Genomic DNA, 19,172 nt, shown 5'->3' with positions numbered 1-19,172 from the left:
GAACTAAGTTCCATGCAAGGGGACATAGGATTACAAACCTGCATGACCAATATGGGAAATACAAAAACTCAGAATAACTTGAATTATATCAACACACTGGGAAACGTATTTGACCAAAACAGATTTCCCAAATTCACCCTGGTGTTGACTGTTGACAATAGTATAATAATTGGAATGACAAGGGTGTGTTTGTGTTTTAAATACAAGATCTAGGCACATTTGTCAACAATGAAACGGAAATCTATGGATTTGAAATAGCTCGACATCTGGAAGCATCTGACATCAGGTACATAAATTCAGTCAACTCAGCATCTTCTGCATGCTTCAAAGAAATGTGTCCCAATGTTATGTAGCCCAATCTAGCATGATTGTCAGAGTTAAAGATTGGCATGAAGTATGGACACAAATGTATGCTATGCCCTTGAACCATGATTCTCAAAGTAAAACCTTGCTGAAGTGCAGCGTAATTGTTCTCCCGTGTATAGGAAGTGAAATACTGCCCCTTGGTGCCAAAAGCTTTTGTGAGGACATTCTTCTGTGTATGTGTAATGTCTATTGCAACCCTCACCCTCCTTCCAAGAGATTACTTTCAGTGAAAGAGGCTCCAGATTCATTTGGCTTATTTTTTATTCAAGTTACAAAACAGAAGCAGTTGGTAAAGTCCACTCAAGGCAGGGATGGAAAAACAAGGCTGTTATAAAACTGGGAGCCGCTATAAGAGCAAAAGCAGTCCATGAAGAGAGAGAAGAGTTAAGACACTCTTGGAGTGGCCTGGCCAGCCATCAGCAAAGAAAAAAGGGGGAAAGGGAAAATAGGTTTCTGCCCAAAGCAGCAGCAGGTGCCGAGGCTAAGGGATCTGGCAAAGGACCAGAAGCCACCTGCTCCCAGTCTTGTTGTGCCACTGACAAACAGCCTGGATGATTCCCCACCCCAAACTCCCTCCCCCTTCTTTTTGTTTGCTTCTTTCATTTACAGGGCAGGGGATAGGCTGCCTTTGCAGACTGCTTAATGGCTCCTCAGCTGTGGCAGACGCCAACAAACGTGGGCAGGTTCAAACGGATGGACTGGATGCACTTAGCCTGGTAGCAGGGGAAGAAGAAGAAGATGATAATAATAATAAAAGAGCATGAGAGCCCTTGCGTTTTGCAGCCATTATGCTTTCCAGCACCAGCCAGCAAGGCTGAAATACCTGCAGCCTTTCTCGGCTGCCTGAAATAGCTCTTGGTCCCTATCTGTTTTGCTCACCCCTAGGATTAACCCTATACTAACCAGAGGCATTGGCTGCAACGAAGTGGAAGGCTTGCTGGTTCTAAGCCATGGCACCCATACAACAAGCTTTTCTCCCCTGGCACAGGTTGAATATTAAAGGAATGTCTCAGTGGCATTCTGGATCTTACTGACTAGGAAGTTAGTGGAGGTGGATCCACAGAACATTTGACACTGGTTCAAATACAGTCACAGAGGCAGGGACTGTTCTACTGCATGGCCAAAGGAATACAGTCCAGGAAATCACTGCCTTGTGACATATCAGGAACAATCCCTTATGAAGGCGAGGATATACTATCTTACTGCCCCCACTTAATCCCCCTCAGAGTTAAAACTCCAAGGGCCCCAGCCACAATGGCTCAGCTTATCAAAAAGAATGGATCAGGCAGGGCGTTCCTCTTAGGAAAGCGCAATTCCCAGTCAGGAAGAGGGAAGCAGGCTTCCTCTGCTTAGAGCCAGATGTAGCTCAAAAGGTACTCCTAAGAGGGTCAAATGACCAGACCAACCTTTATTGAACTTACATGTAAACACTGAACAACAAGAAACTGAGGAACACTTCCCAAGCCTGCCACACTGAACCAGATAGGGAGAGATGCTGTCAGCAGCACCACTGCTCAGCTTGGTGCTCAAGTGAACATCACGACAAAGCCCACACCCTAAAAGAGGGCTTCTCTGTCCCAACTGTGTTTGCTGGTGTCATAATCCTCAGAGGCATGGTGAGAAGTTGCTATAGAAAGGGCCTGCAGTCTAGGTGGCTATTGACAGTCCAAGGAGCTGCCCACACATGCCTGACAGGATCTGGAAGAGGTCATTGGTTCCTGGCTCTCTGTAAACCTGAGCTGTTTCCTCCTGGGTTCTGCCACCTCCTTGGCTGTCACTGCGGAGGAAGGGGGATGCCCCTGGGGTCGGTGACTTGGCCTTCTTGCAGGTTCTTGACCAGCTGCGCCAGCCAACGCTTGGTGGTTGTGTCGTCTTTCAGAACCTGGGCAAAGGTGGTGTCTTTCAGCTGGTCAGGAAGGCACTGCCTGAGGGCTTCCCGTGCCCTACATCAGGAGACAAGAAAGAGGGGGGCCAACAAATAAACTCACATGGACAAGAGGGGAGCAAGCCCCCCTCCTGAATACATAAGGCTACAACGATTGCCCTTCAAGTCAAAGGCTGAACCAGACACACTTACAGGAGATCACCACCCCACACCCTCTGTATCAACAGTGGAGGTTTGCCAATCCAGCCCATGAGGACTCCTGAGAAGCAATGCCCCCTTACTTTTCATCTCCCCCTCAGCTCAGTCAGTGACACACTTTGTCTCTACATTAGTGTCAATTCATGCTCCTGAGCTGTGTAAAACAAAGGGATGAGACTCACTAAACAGTGCTATGGTAACTCATAGCTTAAAGAATCAGATGTCACTTGAACATGCTACATTCTCCAGAATCTCTGTAAGGCGGCCTGAAGAACCCAGCTGGACTCTAATCTATGATGGCTTAATTTACCCATCATGGTTTATCATGTTGTCTGGTGGGAGGTCTTTTTTATTAACCTACAATGGCCTATTTGGGCAAAATAACCCATTCTGATAATCCAAGGCCTGCAGAGTGAGTTATTTAACCCATCATAGGTTATTGTGTTGTATGGCAGTCACCCTGGGTTATTCTGGCTGGTTACAGAGTTGTGCAGGAAGAACAGTCAAAACAGCTCCCACTCTGCTCTTCACTGGCTTACTGCTTAGGAACGTGTTAAAGCGACCAACACTGTAAAGGAGGTAGGTATGAGGTTTGGTCCCAATCCTGCAAATTCCAGTTGTTATAGGCATCTCCTGCTTTTTGGTGCGCCTAGGATTTTTGCCGCTTTAACAGTTAGCACTGGGTTTTCCTAGTGCATCGGGTGCCTCCTTAGTAGACCAGGCAGGGTATGAGGTTTGGCCCTGATCCTGTAAACCCGCAAGGTTTTCTAGGTATCTCCCCCTTTGGGAGCTTTTGAGATTTTTGCTCATCTCGAATAAATGTTTGATGGTGGGTCGGGTGCATCCTGACTAGTAGAGTGTTTGTGGAGTTTTGTCCTGATGTTGCAGAACCCCAAGGTTTTCTAACCACTTTCCCCTTTCTGGTGCACTTGGGATTTTTCCCTCCTTGGTGAGTTATTATGCAGGGGTTTGATGGTGAATCAGGTGCCTCCTGACTGAGGGAAGCTGCATATGAAGTTTTGTCCCAATCTTGCAAACTTTCAGTGCTTCAGAGGTGAAACAGCGCCACTGCTCGCGCAGGAGGATTGCAACAGGATAAGGGGCAGAGGGGCGAATCAAATTACTCACAGTAGCTTATTAGTCCACTTGTGTGGCGGGGGATAGTTGGCTAATAATAATAATAATAATAATAATAATAATAATAATAATAATAATAATAATATATTTATTACCTGCCTCTCCCTCTGGATCAAGGCAGGGAACATCAAATATAAAAATACTAAAAAATATAAAACTGATTTAAAAAATAAATTACTTTGAGTAGCTTATCAACCTGTCATGGGCTACCGTGATGTCCAAACGCAGCCAATGTGATGGGAGAACCACCATCATATCCTGTTTGATATTTGTTTTGGAGCTATAAAAGGAGTTGGACTTCCGTCCTGGCACTGCAACATGCCACTATTTCTAGTTCCACAGGGCAACACCAATTTCCCACATCCCTACCAAGGGACCCCAAAAAACTTCTAAGATGTCTACCTTGGATTATCAGAAAGGCGAAGGTAACAACGGACCACATGTTTCAGTAGCCTGGCAGAAGGCTCCTTGGAAAGTTGCAGGACCATTTTACCCTAGGTTAAAAACAAGAACAGAGGTTGGAACAAGGAAATTTGTTGAAGCCTAAGCAGTTGTAAATACATTTGGTCACATTCATCCCTCATTAACCTTTATTTAGACTGCAAACCTCTTAGGACAGCAAGCTGGCTTTTATTTATTTTATTCCACAAAGTGCCACATACACTGACTGCACTATAGACATAGAGTAAATTCAAGAGATTTGCCACTTCCTAGACATACCAGTGACAAAGTTGTGAGTTGCTTCCACGATTTGGTGGCAAGAACAAAAGCAGAAGCAACCTTCTCAGACTGCTGCTCTTGCCATAGTCTTCTAACCCAATATGGGAAACAGAAAAAGTGTCCTAGCAATTGGGCCCCCAGTTTAGAATCTGGAAGAGTGCAATCTATTAGTCTCCCAGCACACTAGCTCTCCTTTTTGTAAACAAAGATCAAGAACATTGCCTTGCCTCCCCAGGGGTTGGGCGAAAAGATTGCAAGACACAAAGGGATTATAATTATTTTTATAAAGCAAGCAAGCCCTACACCACAAGTCACTGTGCCAAAACCCAATACTTAATTATTCAGCACATGATTCTAAAGGGAGCCAAGGCTACCTGAACTGCCCACAATTCTAGCGTTAAAAACAAAGCCAGTAAATAGCAATTATTGTCTTCTCACCGTAACCCCTTTTATATTGCAAAGGCTTTATTAAATAGCACTTATGAGCACAAGGAAAAAATGATATAATCTAACTGGACACTGAAACAATGCAATACCTATTAGTGAAAAATTGCAGCTAGCAATCCAAAGCAGCTGAAATATGCTTGTGCCACCAAGAACTGCATACACAGCCGGGGCTGCCTTTGAAGATTTCCGAGCGCAGCATATCTAACAGCTGAAGAAGTTAGCAATTTTAAACCAAACGGCAGTTTGCCTTGCTGGCACTGGGAGTTGCTGCATGAAAAACTTCAAAAGAAAGCACGAGTAGTATGTATACAGTGTTATTTGCATATGCTTCTAATTTTCTTGAATTTTTGCCCTTCTCTAATGATGTGCAGTCATGCAAGCTTTATTCATGATTTCTGATCTGCTCCTCAGGCCTTGGAAACCCACCGCCTCCCCAAAAAGGGGAGTACTTTTCACACAACAACGCTTTTGGCACAATACTGTGACACTGTGGTGTTGCTTTACAATCCTCTGGCACACACTTGTTCCTTGAGATTAGGAGCTAAATGAACCTGACCTTTATTGTACAATTAGATGTTTCTACTACAATGATCCAAATCTACACTCACTACATCTTGCTCTAAAGACCATTTAGTTCCCTCTCAATCTATGTTGAGCTACCAAGTCCTTTGCAAACTGAGAAGCCTACCAATATCATTGCAACATGAGAAAATCGTTCGTAAGTCTGGCAGATGTAAGCCAGTCCCGTATCATCCAATAAGATCTTCTGTAGAATAAAAGTAGCAACCTGAAAGAAAGAAGAGGATATGGTTGAGTAATCGCACAAATGTACAGGGTTGGGATGGGTCTCTACCTCCTGATCACATTACCAAAACTCAGGGTAAAGCCAGATGGCTAAAGGAATTGGTAAGAGAACATTTAAACCTATGGGGTTTCATTGGGTATGTTCAGAGGACGAGCCCCACCTTCTGGAGGAATCCCCCCATTATCTCTATTGGCAGGGTGAGAATGGCAGGGTGGCAGGCAACTCAGCTGATACTGGGAGGAGTAGCTATTCCTTCCAGCATCGGCTAACTCCTTTCACATGGGGTGTGCTGCCCCCATCAGGACAGTGCACACTAAACGAGACTAGGGACTCGAGTACCTTTCTCTGTGCGGAGGCAGGAAACACCTTGCTTCTCCAAGCACATAAAAATGTTGTCCAGCCCATGGGGAGGAACTCCCTCCCCCCCCAACACACAAACACCGTAAGATGGTTCTGCACCCTGATTTACACCTTTGAGAAACAGCTCTAGCCACCATGAAACCAAATAAAACCTCATACAACACAGCGACAAGAACAACAAGGGGCACGGCAATTATCTGCCAATGTTAGCAGAGGCACCTCCATTTTCTAGAGGAAGCTGTAAAGTAGCCATCATACACCAGGCGAAATGTCATGTACCGAGGGCGTTTTCAAGGGTGTCTTCTTGTAACTGTCTTATCTAATTAAAACAATGGCTTCTCGGCTCCAGGCAGAAAGATAGTTTACTGTAACTTACTGTTACAAAGGGATTGTTTAGCACAAGATAAGAAGACTCTAGTGTTACGTTCTGATTGGTTAATATTGCTATGGGGCACTGCCCCTTTCAGGCTTGAATAGCTGTGCTGAATTTCCAATTCTCTGTCTGACTGTTGTTTTCAAAACTCTCAGATCTTGATTATAATCAATAAAGCGCTTTTGAACCCTCTGTCGCTGAAAGTGTGGAGTCGTGCTTGGGGGCTGAATTGGATCTCGTCCCTAAGAGCAAAAGAACTTGTCTAACACCTTGCTTCGAGATAAGGTGGGGCTCGTCCTCTGAACATACCCAAGGAAACCCCATAGGTTTAAATGTTCTCTTACCAATTCCTTTAGCCATCTGGCTTAATTAGCCAAGTCGACAAGAGGAGGAAACCAGTTTCAATTGTGCAGACAAAATTAATAACCTAAAAAAGGCTGACAAATGTCTAAAGTACATCTAGGCTAAACTGACCTAGGGGTGAGTCTTGGAAGATGTCCAGGATCTGCAGGTTTCTCGTAAAACTTATAATGGGACTTCACACAAAAAATAATTGTTACTTTTTCAAACTGGAATTATTTTTAATGTTGTGTTTTTAATATTGTATTTTAAATGTGAGTGTGCGCGTGTGTGTTAACTGCTTAGAGATATTATATTCAGGGGTATATAAATATCACAAATAAATACAGAAATTAATAAATAAATTGGTGCTGGGAGAATAATTTGATTTAAGAATTGTACAGCGCTCAGGTGCTGTGGCAAAAAATGAACATAAAAGCACTCTGGATGAGAAATGGTATAAAAGGAAATGGGCATCCATTATCTTGTTTTTCTTTCAAAGCAGTGTTTTGAAAGGAGGCAGTGAATCATGACAATTTGAAGCAGGTACATCTGCAATCACTCCCTTGAGAGAAACAGCCAACTAACTGTGGAGAACAGGTCTGCTGCATGCACGAACATGATGCACTGGAAAGAAAGAGAAAGCAGCCAAGAAGCTAGAACGCTTCATTATACTAAAAGCAATACCGTTTTGGAAAGTTCACTGCCAGACTCCATGATGCGTAAGCACAAAGGGATAATTTCCGTTGTCAGTAAGAAGTTGATTACTTCTTGCTCATCTGTCTTCACTAGGGCCCCTTTAAAAACACAAGCAAAAACAACCAAGAATAGTTTCATCTAACTTGGCAAAGACCTTACAAAGTAGAAGAATCAACCAGAGCTAACAGAAAAGCAGTAAATGAGAACTTTATAATAAAAAGGGTGATACAAAAACAATGCAATTATGCTCAAATATATTTTTTCAAGTCAGTGCAAATAAATGGGCCTGGCCTTGTCTGGGTAGAAGGTAGAATTACCGTATTTCTTCGATTCTAAGACGCCATCAATTGTAAGACGCACACTAATTTCAGTACCACCAACAGAAAAAAAGCTTTGATTCTAAGAAATAATAAACAACCTGAGATTCTAAGACGCACCCCGTTTTTAGAGATGTTTATATGGAGAAAAAAGTGCGTCTTAGAATCGAAGAAATACGGTAATATAGATGAATGGTAATCTTCCCACTAAAGTTTTGTTCAATAAATCAACCTTTCTGTACAGAAGAGTCTGGAAAAGAAATGGAAGTGATCAGGAGAGTGGAGGGGTGAGCTAACAAGAATCCAGGAGCAAATATAAATGGATTGTATTTACAGAAACAGAAGCCTTTTATTTATTTATTTATTTATTTATTTATTAATTACATTTTTATACCGCCCAATAGCCGAAGCTCTCTGGGCGGTTCACAAAAATTAAAATCCTTTTAATCCTTTCCTCCTCTCTACATGATTTCTTGCCTTTGCTAATTAACTATATGTATATTCCAAGCTATGGAATGTAAGATACTCAGCTTTTTAACCCGTTAGTTTACTAGTTACTCTATAATTTTTTTTAATATTCAGCATTTTCTTCAATCAACTTTGAAAAGACATTCTGATGAATAATTACATCAAATTGCTCAAAAGACAGGAAACAACATAAAAAGAGCAGCGTGCCCTAAGTTATATGGGATCTGTAAAGGCTTTGATGGCTTGTGTCAATGAATTAGGCCTGGAAATTAGCTAAGAACCAGAGCAGCCGATTCTGCCTTGGTTGGATATGTTCCTCTTCCCGATACTTATAAAAGGAAATCGGCAGCATTTTGCACTAGTCTTCAACGGCAATCCAACAGAAAGTACATTATAATAATCAGTTCTTGATGTTACAAATGCTTGGATAGTTGCATGATCAAGCACTATGGAAGACTTCAGGGGGCATACTAAGTATACTTTTAAAATTACATTTTATCGCATACCGCTTGTGCCCATTATAAGCATGTTTAAGTTGCATACTGAACTTGTAAGGCTCACATAATAAATAATCCTTCATTGCAACTCTTTAAGTGCACCAGGATTCCCAACTCTTATCACTTCCGTTTTGCTCTTATTAATTTGAAAAAATAAACCGTTGGACAAGTTGGAAGAAAGAACATGAAGCTTAGCAATGGAACAGAAATTTGTGACTAGCCGCAATCACTCCTGATGATATATTTAATTCCTGGTTAATTTGTTACTTCTGTCATACATCATTCCCAGAAGCCCTGCAGCTAAAACAATATAGGACCATAACTTGGAAGTTCTTTCTAGCACTGACAGTGTTATGTAATTTCATATACATTTGCAATGTTAAAATTCCCTCTTTCACAACATATGGTCTAAGTTGCAGAGAGCTTGTACCAGATCAAGACAGTGCCATTTTCTGAGCTATTAATTGGTGAACCCAAACCATTCCCCATTTCTCAAAAGTGAGACCTTACCATTCCCAGCGTTAGAGTGGATGCTTACCAATTACTCCAAGACTTGTGAGTCGCAAGTATTCAAAGGGACGAGTCTTGCTGACAGTGTGCAAGAATGGATATAAGAAGAGAGGGATGTGAGCAGCAAGGAAGGCTGACCTAGAGAAAGAGGAAAAAAGCACTGGGCAAACAAACAAACACTGAAGAGGCACAATCTTCTAATTAACAGCCTAGAGCTGTTACTGTCTATGCAGACATTAACAACCAATACATTGAGACAGTAAGTATCTATGATACCTTCAGAGTAATATAGGGGGAATATCACAAAGTATCAGCCATAGACTAAGCACGTAGCAGTGCATTTACTCACAATTATAAGCCCTTCTTCAACTGTCTCTCCAATTCTTCCCCACCCCACCCTTACACACACACTGTTTTGTTACCTACTCTTCTCTCATCCACTCCTGGTCAAAGTTTAGACTGCATGCTCCTTGGGGCAGGGATGTCTCTTTTGTTTATTGTAATTGGTAAAGTGTTGTAAACACTGATCAGTAATCAAGGGTTATGCGAGGATTGTTTAACCCTCAAATAGGTCATGATGGCTGGGTTTGAATAACATGCCAAAAAACCGAATTGCACCAATTGGGGGTTACATACTGAAAACAGCACATGCTGCAACTCATCATGTGTTAAATAACCCGTGATGAGGCAGCCATGTCCTGCAAACGAGGTTGATATGCTAGTAATGCCATTGTTTTATCAAAGAAGCCAACTACAGGGCTACAAAGCATGGGTAAGGAAATGCTGGCCCACGAAAACTTCAGTTCCAGCCTGTGGCCTCCAATCCTCAACTGCATGCAACAGTGAAGCTTTAAGTCCTCCTGCTCCCAGCCTAGTTAACACAGGGGGGATGCAATCTATGTCCACTGCGGTTGCATGCCTCCCTTGGCACAGCAATTAGGCTTGAAAAAAAGCCTCCAACTGACTCCAATAAGAGACTTTTTTTCAAGCCTAATTGCTACGTTAGGGCAGGGTGGAGCATGTGTGTGTGTCTGTGAGTGAGTGAGAGAGAGAATGAATAGGTGAGAGGGGCAGCCCCCCACCCACTTTTTGCTTTAGCCCCCATCTACCACTAACATGCAGCTCCCCCAGGAGGTCGGCAATGTGACCCTTGGACTCAAAAAGATTCCCCACACATGCTAAAGAGCAGCAGGCTACAACCCCAATCCTCCTCAGCCAACGGCCATGCTGGCCAGAGATGAGGGATTTGTAAATCAGCATACACGGAGGGCAACAGGTTGTAGAAGGCTGCTGTAGAGTATCGTTCAGGAAATAGTCCACAAAGAATTATTTTGTGGAGGTTAGGAAACTCAATTCTGTTCTTTCCTCTTCCAGCAATCTACATTGTTATGAGACCTCACCTCTAGAAAGAGCAATTATATAATTTATTTTCATAGCGCCGCCTCACCATTTCTGGCATCGAGGCGCTTTACAATAACATATAAAACAATTCCATTAAAACCCTCAACCCACATTAAGCCAATTCCATTAAAACCCTCACCCTCAAGCCATGAAAAGCCCTCAACCCCAATTTAAACCACCCCCTCCCCAGACTCTTGTGAAAATAAAAACGCCTTACAAAGGCATTTGAAGCAATTGAGAGTGAGAGCCTGTCTAATCTCCAGTGGCAGATTATTCCATAACCAGGGGCCAGCCACTGAAAAGGCCCTGGCGCATTCCAATTTGTAGTGGGGGACCATCAGGGCACCCTGCTCCTGAGAGCAAGTCTGCCAATGGTGAGACACATGAGAAAGGCGAGTGCTCAGGTATCCAGGACCCAAGCAATGCAGGGCTTTATACATGATCAACAAGACCGTGTAGCGCACCCTAGCAGCCACCGGCAGCCAATGGACGAGGCTCGCTTGGCACCAACGCTGCTATCTTTCCGGTGCCAGGTTAAGACTTTCTTCTTTGCCCAGGCATATGGTGGCACATCTTAATCACCCACGAGTTTAGTTTTTTAACGGTTTTTAATGCTTTATGTGTGTATGTTCTGTGTTTTAGAATTTTAAATTTTGTATACTCATTTTAATCTTAATTTTAGAATTTCTGTAAACTGCCCAGAGAGCCCTGGCTATGGGAGCAGTATATAAGTGCAATAAATAAATAAAATAAATAATAAATGGAGCTCTTGAAGCACCAAAGTGATAGAAGACCACTTTGGGAGCGCCTTGACCAACCTGGCTGCTGCATTTTGTACAGCCTATAGGCGTTGGATTTGCTTCAAGGGAAGCCCTGTATACAACAGGTTGCAATAGTCCAGTCTGGAAAGAACCAGGGCCTGGACTGCAGTGGTAAGATCAGCCTCTGACAGAAAGGGGCGAACTTGGCGGAGCACACGTAGTTGATGAAAGCAACTCCGAACCACGGCCCCCACCTGTGATGACATAGTTAGGGACTGGTCAAGAATAACACCCAGGTCCTGCGCCTCAGTCACAATCCTTGGTCGGATTCCTGAAATAGGCAGATCTACGAGCTCCTGCCTCAAATCTGCCAGCCGCTGACCTCGGCCAATCATCATCAGCTCAGCCTTCTCTGGGTTAAGCTTTAGTTTACTCCTAGACATCCAGTTACAGATCTCAGCCAGGCGCCAGGACAGAGTAGCAACTGCCTCGCCGAGGTCAGACCCCACGGAGATGTAAAGCCGGGTATCATCAGCATACATATGGTACCTCAGCCCATGGGCTCTAATTAACTCTGCCAGTGGCCTCACATATACATTGAACATGAAAGGTGAGAGGATGGAACCCTGTGGAAGTCCACAGGGGAGGGCTGTGGGGGTAGATGTACAGGTGCCCATGGTAACCACCTGAGCCCTTCCATCCAAGTAGGACTGGAACCAGGCAAGAGCCAGGCCCTCCAGTCCCACCTGGGTCTTCAACCGTCTAATCAACAATTCATGATCCACTGTGTCGAAGGCCACTGAAAGGTCCAATAACAGCAGGATGGACAGATTACCTTTGTCCATCGCTAAAAGATCGTCAAAGACTGCGGCAAGGGCAGTCGCTGTGCTGTGACCTGGTCTAAAACCCGATTGAAAAGGATCTAGAAAATTGGAGTCATGAAAAAACTCTTGAACCTAATCCAATACCACTTTCTCTACCACCTTACCAAGAAAAGGAAGGTTAGAGACCGGTCGGTATAAGAAAACTAGCTTTCCTCCTGGCATTTCAAATGATCATTAAAACTGGCAGCTTGACTGCCTTGTTTAACAAGTCAGCCAAAAACCCTAAAACATATCCTAGGCAGTAATCACTAATTAGATTGGTCCTGCAGACAAGCCCAGTGGAAGTTTTTCCCTTGAAAAACAGCACAGGTGTATTCTAAACTATGCTTAAAGCTCAGCTGGGGAGGATCTACAGTATTGCTTTATAACAGTATTGACAACTTTTGGGGCTTATGACACATTCCATATATCATTTTCAAAATGCTTTCAAAGTGTTATATCCTGCTTGGTGTAAATCAGGCCCCAAATTTCTATGTGGCTTGCCTTGCAGGTCAAGCATCTGCCGATTAAGAAGTCAAAAGCCCCACTGGGTGCATGAAACTAGTTTATTTGTATTATTACATTTATTTTTCCTCTTATAATGAATCCAAAGTGGCTTACATAATCCTCCTTTTCTCCATTTTATTCTCACAATAATCCTGTGAGTTCGGTTAGGCTGAAAGTCAGTGACTGGCCCAAAGTCACCCAGTGAGCTTCACGGCCAAGGTCCAGAACCTGGACCTCCTGAGTCTCAGCCCAGCACTCTAACCACTACACCACACCAGCTCTCTAGCTGGGTAGTTATCTGTATTGTGGCCAGTACCTTTTGAAGTGGAGTCCAGATTAGGAGACAGATATATTTTCAGACAATGTGGATGCTGAAGTATACCTGTCAGATATGGACAGGGATTGGATCAACTCTCTGCATGGAGGCTATTGAACATGTAGTTCTGATGCATATTCTTGATCTGTTATTTGTACAGATAACAACATGCAAATGCTTGCAGGTAAGAGGCTTGATGGCACTCCCTTTTCTCCTATCTGGTTATAAATCCCTCTAGAAAATTAAGCTATGCTTTTCAAGAGAAATATACAGAGCATAAAAACCTGGTTTCCGGATGTGATGCAACACACTGCAGAAGTGCCAGAGCATTGCAGACTCTGTTGGACTGATGAGCTGTCAAAGTTGGCGGATTTATAGATGGGTAGATATTTACAATCTCCTACAGAAAAGAGAAAATAGGAAATGTTTGCGTGATAATTGTTCCACACTTCAGCAGTCCAATTCTCAAGAGTTGTCAAATCCTCCTACTAATTACTTATGACAGATTCATGTCTCACTTTGATAGAATTTCTGCCCACATGCTAACTGCACAGAGCCAGCCAAGCTGAAGGAATGGAATAGATGAACTAACAATACAGATTCCTCAAACATTTACTACAACCCTAATTTTTAAACTGCGAGATGTGCCTGATTGAATGGCCCAAGTTCTTCATTTCCACCTTCAAGTGCTGCTGGTAAACATACTTTTATTGGGCCGGAACAGAAAACATCAAAACTCTGAAGCTGCAAACCTATGCACCCTTATCTGGGAGTAAGTCCAATTGACTTCAATGGGATTTATTTCTGAGTAGGCATATATAGGATTGAGCTGTGAGTAATTCAGAAAGGTACTAAATAAATTGTTCACCAGACAGTCTGGCAGGTTATTTCAGTCAGAAGAGACATTCTTCCTACCTGCAAGAGAGCTGCGATTGTGCCAAAGGAGTGCCAAAGCATTGGGGCAAGATCAGGGACAGACTCCCGCTTTTTACTCAACTCCAGCAGTGCATTCTCACGAGTCTCAGGGCTGGAAAGTTCATTGATCCACTGATAAATCTTCTCCCGATCAACCTGAGCCAGTGCCGTTGGCACAGGCTTTGAAATGAGAGAGGACATTAATTTAAATAAAGATCTTTGGTCGCAGTCAAACAAAAAGAACAAAACCTATGAGTAATTAATATTATTTCATATAAAACTTCACAGGCAAGCAGTAGACACTTCCAAGTAAACACGGATGGGGTGAAGTCTCACTTACTTTAACAGAACTTGTTTCTAGTATTATTAGTATTAGTATTATTACATTTCTATATCACCCAATAGCCAAAGTTCTCCAGGTGGTTTACAAAAGATTAAAATCTTTGAAATATAATATAAAACTTAGTATTAAAAATATACATACAAAAGCAATTAAAAACAATCAACAATATTTATCCAGGGTAAATATGCATGGGCTTACAATCCTAATGTAGACACAGTGGCAGCATCGAGGGGGAATATGTCATAGGAGGTAAACACAAAGCTTCCAACAGGGCTTAATTCAGCTGCCCGTGATAGGTCTGAGTGCATAGTTACAGCAAACACATAAGGACAAACACCATACCACCACCGTTGATGCATGGTAAAAAAAAATCTATTGCCATTTGACTTGATGATACTCTGGGGAAGCATCCAAACCAGCCTGTTCCCAGACCTGAAGTAAATTTGGTCATCTGTACAGGCTCACTACCAGTGTCCAGTGATAGTTCTTGTATCTTGCTTGGGCAACCAACTCTTGCTTTATCACCTGATAGGATAGCCTCTGTCTGCTAGATGGGAGCTAACTTTTGCTTCACTCGAAGATTAACAAGATCTTAGTTAATGAGGGGTAGATGGCAGCAGTCCAAAATAGGAGAAACTGAGGGAATCCCGGGCAGTTGGGAGTCAGATTAAAGCAAACCTCTTTTACATTGTAAAAGAGCCCCAGCCAGCATGGCTAATTCTCATGGATAAGGGAAGTTGAAATCCAAAACATATGGAGGGTACCAGGCTAGAAAAAAGCTGCTTTAGGGGAATGAAAAATGACCACTGAAGAATCTACTCTAATCGCCACATTCAATGGTGAGCAGCAGTCCAGAGCCTTTGCGTACTACTCCACGGCTGATTTGCAGTGAAAGAAATCCTCAGTGCTCAATTCCTAGCTAGCCAACATACCTCCTATTTTGGGGGTCTGCTTTAGAGTTGTTTGGAGACTTTGGCCCAATAATAAACAAATCATGTGGTTTATTTATATGATTTTTTTAAAAAAAAAAACACTTATGTTTACAGTGGCTTATACACACAACACACTCATTAGCTGGCTCCCAGTCAAAAACTCAGGAACAGAAGCTCACAATCTCAGGAACAGAGAAAACAGACAGAAGAAAGACCAAAAATATCTCAAGGTACAACTATGGCAATACACCAGGAAGAATAGTGTCTGAAAATCTACGTCACTTTAGGGCCAACATCTGGGAAGGGGTGGGCTAAGGTAAGATAAGGGAAATAGCAGAAGTCATGGCCCTTTTCCCCATCACTTTTAGAAATACAGATCGTGTTTAAAAAAAGGTTAAGGAATTTTCCCAGGGTAACTGCTACTCTTATTCACAGTGTTGCCTTTGTAAGCTAGACATTTCTAGTTACAAACTGTCACCTACTGTTTCACTTGGCCTTAAAACATGAGAAGGTACTTTGCTAAGCAAATTGCCTTTATAGCTACTTTCAAGAGGTCTCTTTTCATAATTATCTTTCTGGGTAAATGGAAAGTTTATTTTTAGTCATTTTTCCAGTGGTAAAAGCTGTGCTGTATCAAAACACTTACTCTATCCATTAAATATCTACAGTTCAAGAACTTCCAAGTCGGAATTTAATAAAAATAAATGCATTACTGTCTAAACCTGAAAAAAATAAGTTGTCCACAATCTGAAGTAGCAGATACACTTAGTCAAGCTTTGAGTAAAACACAAACAAGAAAATGCCTAAGCATGAGGTCAAACAGGAGTATTCATGATCAGTGGAGCTAGCACATATTCCTTTTTATATCCCTAACCTTCCATCCAATATGAAGTAATAGAAGCACATAAGATAGTTACATTGTGTGTTTTCTTGTCCCCATGCTATAACTGCCCATGAGCAAGGGAAATGAAACATATGACAAAGTTACATCATACTTAGGGGATCATGTGGAACTTGACATAAGGGTGCCATTTTCAGCAGCAGCCCCAAGTACTTTGTCCCATCTAGTTTCACTCAAAGTTTGATGGAATATTTACTATTGGAGATGTTTAGCGGCAAAAAAATGGGTTTGTTTTACAACTGACAGTTCAATCCAGATCAGCTGTCTGGAGAGAGTTATGATAGGGGAGAAGTGCCCCTCTGCCAACAGAGAGGAACTCTGTCGGGGGGGGGGGGTCTGTTTGCAAGCATAGATCTACCACTGGTGGTAGGTCCCAAACAGGAGTGTTGTGGGGATAGCGTTGGAGTCTACATTTCCTCAAAAGGCTTTCAGATTGGAGTAGCTGTAGCCAATTCCCCTTCCCCTCATTGGTTTCAGGGGTTTCCAAAAATTGAACGTCTGCCAGGCTAAAACACTCAGCAAACCTGCCTCTTCATCCTCCATCCTGGCTGGCGTGAACTGGCAGGGTTTTAGAAGTGGCAGATGATCCTCCGCTTCATTCCTCCCCAAACCCACTTAGGATTGCTCTACCCATCAGAGAAGACAAAGTATGTTAGCCTATTAAGATGAATACAGTTATTTACAAATCTCTACTTAGCGGATTCTGAAGTATTATTATTAAAGATATTTTTAGGCTGCCTTTTAGGGCCAAGTCCTCACAAGGTGGCTTTTAGTGCAGAAAACCACAATATACAATTCAAATCCTGCTTAGCGAGTGCTCAAAGTCAACTATCCTGGAAGAAAGCAGATAGGGATGGGGGAGTTGCATTGGATCCCCCCCTACCCTATTCCTGTGTCCATTTTTTGTGCAAGAGTCATATGGAAGTTTCTCAAACACTTTTTAGTCATCACACAAGGAATATAAAGCATTTAAAAGCAGCAAAAACTTTTCAATGCTGACATATACTTTCAGTTAAAAGGCTCCTGTTTGATAAGTAAAGATTTTATATCACTGAAGAATGTAGTACTGTCTCATATCATGTACTTTTAACTCCCAGTGCAGCTTCTGTGTTGGGAAAACTCATACTAGTTTTTCTGCTAGTAAATATTCCTCAAAACCCCTGAATATAATTCCCATTAACTTGTTATTTTGAGAGCAATGTATCTAGGGAGTGTATCATTGGATAGATACTCATAGAAATTCCTCCTTTTCTGCCTAAGCCAGGGGTGGGCAGACTTTACTCCTGGTTTTATTCCCAAATTTCAGCCACCTAATTTAGAGGGGCGGGATCTACACCTGGGTTTATGCTCAAGTTCCAGCCACCTACTTTAGAGTGGGAGCTTTTTGTTATTGTTGTTAAAGAAGCAGGTGCCAGAAACCCTAGCTGATGTACTGGAAATCATTTAAGAATACCAGTAGATCTCAGGCTGCTTTCAAGCCACCTTGACTCAAATTATTGCACCTTCCATCTCCAGAGTCTCCTTTAATCCTTATTCCTCAACACTGAAAATCATACATGGTTTCCTTTTAATCCCTAGATTTCCTATCCCTACTTGTCTCTTATCAACTCACCCATAAACTTTAGGACCATAAGCACTTGTAGCCTAAAAAGCTAGTAATAGCTAAAACAACAGTGGCTCATATCCTTGCTTAATTTCAGCCCTGAAAATTAGATGATATAACCAAAGACGGTTAAATTGAAGTAATAAGAAGGATTGGGCTCCTACTGGTGGCTAGAAGGGGTACCTTTCACTGAAACCCTTATGAAGATGCCACAAGGGGGTGCCTGAATCCCAGGCCATTTATTCTTTTACTACTACTACTTCTATCTAAATTCTTTATAGCTCCATTTGATAACATATTACATATAGCGCTTATGGCCTCCACTGCTAATTAAGTTACAATTTGTTAACAAATATCAGCATGAAAGTTTTACAGTCTCAATGACATTTTAAGGCTGCAATCTTACGCATTCTGGAAATAAAGTCTCATTCAATTCAGTGGGACTTACTTTCACGTAAGCCCGTTTAGGGATGAGCTTCAGAAAAAGGGTTTAAGGAGAAAATCCCTACCATATGGCGGTACATTAACGCAAACATGAAATCCTGGAAGAAGGCACGAACTTGTTAAAACGGCTCCTTGAGAGGCGCTTGGATGAGAGTGAACAAGGCTGCTCACGTCATCACATGGGCTGGACTCAAGTTTATTTGCATAAATCTACATATGCAAATTTAAGACACATATACACACACCAGGCACCAATTCTCAAGCTTTTATCTAAACCACCAGTTTCCCGAGCCGCGTTTTGAAGTATTAGCATCAAGCAACGGGCAATTACGAACCCGCATAGATTAGCATATGCAAAATGCACCCAAGCGACGCCAGGTCCACACAAGCGCATTCGAAGCGAGCCGCCCACCCTGGCGCGCACGGCCTCCCCACACCGCAGGCATGCGGCAGCCTCCGGGTGGGGGAAGGGAGGCGTGCGCGTCAAGGGACGAGCGTTTCCTACGGAGGACAATTTGGCGGGAAAAGAGCACCGCTCCGTTCTCTGACCCCCCTCCCCTAATCTCGTCGACCAATGAGATGAGAGACGGAGCCTTCCATGCTCTTCAGCCGCCCCCCCGCCCCCAGTCGGGAAGTGCCAAGCGGCCTCAGGCCCAGCCTGGCCTTACCGCGGCCGTCGCCAAACTGTGCATGGTCGGAACTTCTTTGCGAAAGCTCAGGAGGCCGCTTCTACTTCAGCCGCCGCCATCATGGATCCAAGCAGAGGCCACCGCCTCTTTCTCCTACTGGCCCTGCCGCTGTCGCTGCTCCTGCCACTGCCGTGACCTCTGACCTCTCTCTGGGCATCAGCGGTAGGCCCGAAGAGACTGGGTAGGCGCATGCGCCGTGAAGAGTTCAAAGCAAGTAGTAAAAAAAAGAGCGCTCCCAAACTGCGCGTGCGCGGAGGTGAGAGTGACGTCACTTTGCCTCGCGCGCTAACTAGTCTCGAGCAAAGTTGCTTCCTTCGTTGTATGTCTACGAAGGGAAAAGCGAGCCAGCCGTCGCTCTGATGACGTAGAGATCTTC

At 43.1% G+C, this 19,172-nt stretch overlaps 1 protein-coding gene across 2 annotated transcripts; it reads right to left on the bottom strand.

The window, feature by feature from the left end:
- Positions 1-609: 609 nt before the first annotated feature.
- On the bottom strand, positions 610-19,013 carry CNOT9 (CCR4-NOT transcription complex subunit 9). Of its 2 annotated transcripts, none has more exons than XM_063116755.1 (8): positions 18,776-19,013; positions 13,885-14,064; positions 13,254-13,369; positions 9,150-9,259; positions 7,318-7,427; positions 5,442-5,540; positions 3,989-4,080; positions 610-2,309 (listed from the first exon to the last, which is right to left on the bottom strand). In XM_063116755.1, the coding sequence occupies exons 1-8, from the start codon at positions 18,797-18,799 to the stop codon at positions 2,141-2,143; spliced, it is 900 nt and encodes a 299-aa protein (XP_062972825.1). In that variant the 5' UTR covers positions 18,800-19,013; the 3' UTR covers positions 610-2,140. The 2 variants fall into 2 exon arrangements, with proteins under 2 accessions (XP_062972825.1, XP_062972826.1); XM_063116756.1 differs by having other exon boundaries at positions 2,224-2,304; positions 3,981-4,080.
- Positions 19,014-19,172: the final 159 nt, after the last annotated feature.

Source organism: Elgaria multicarinata, chromosome 2, assembly GCF_023053635.1.
Source record: "Elgaria multicarinata webbii isolate HBS135686 ecotype San Diego chromosome 2, rElgMul1.1.pri, whole genome shotgun sequence".
In the NCBI taxonomy this organism is placed as follows: domain Eukaryota; kingdom Metazoa; phylum Chordata; class Lepidosauria; order Squamata; family Anguidae; genus Elgaria; species Elgaria multicarinata.
This window is presented reverse-complemented; position numbering and strand designations above follow the sequence as displayed.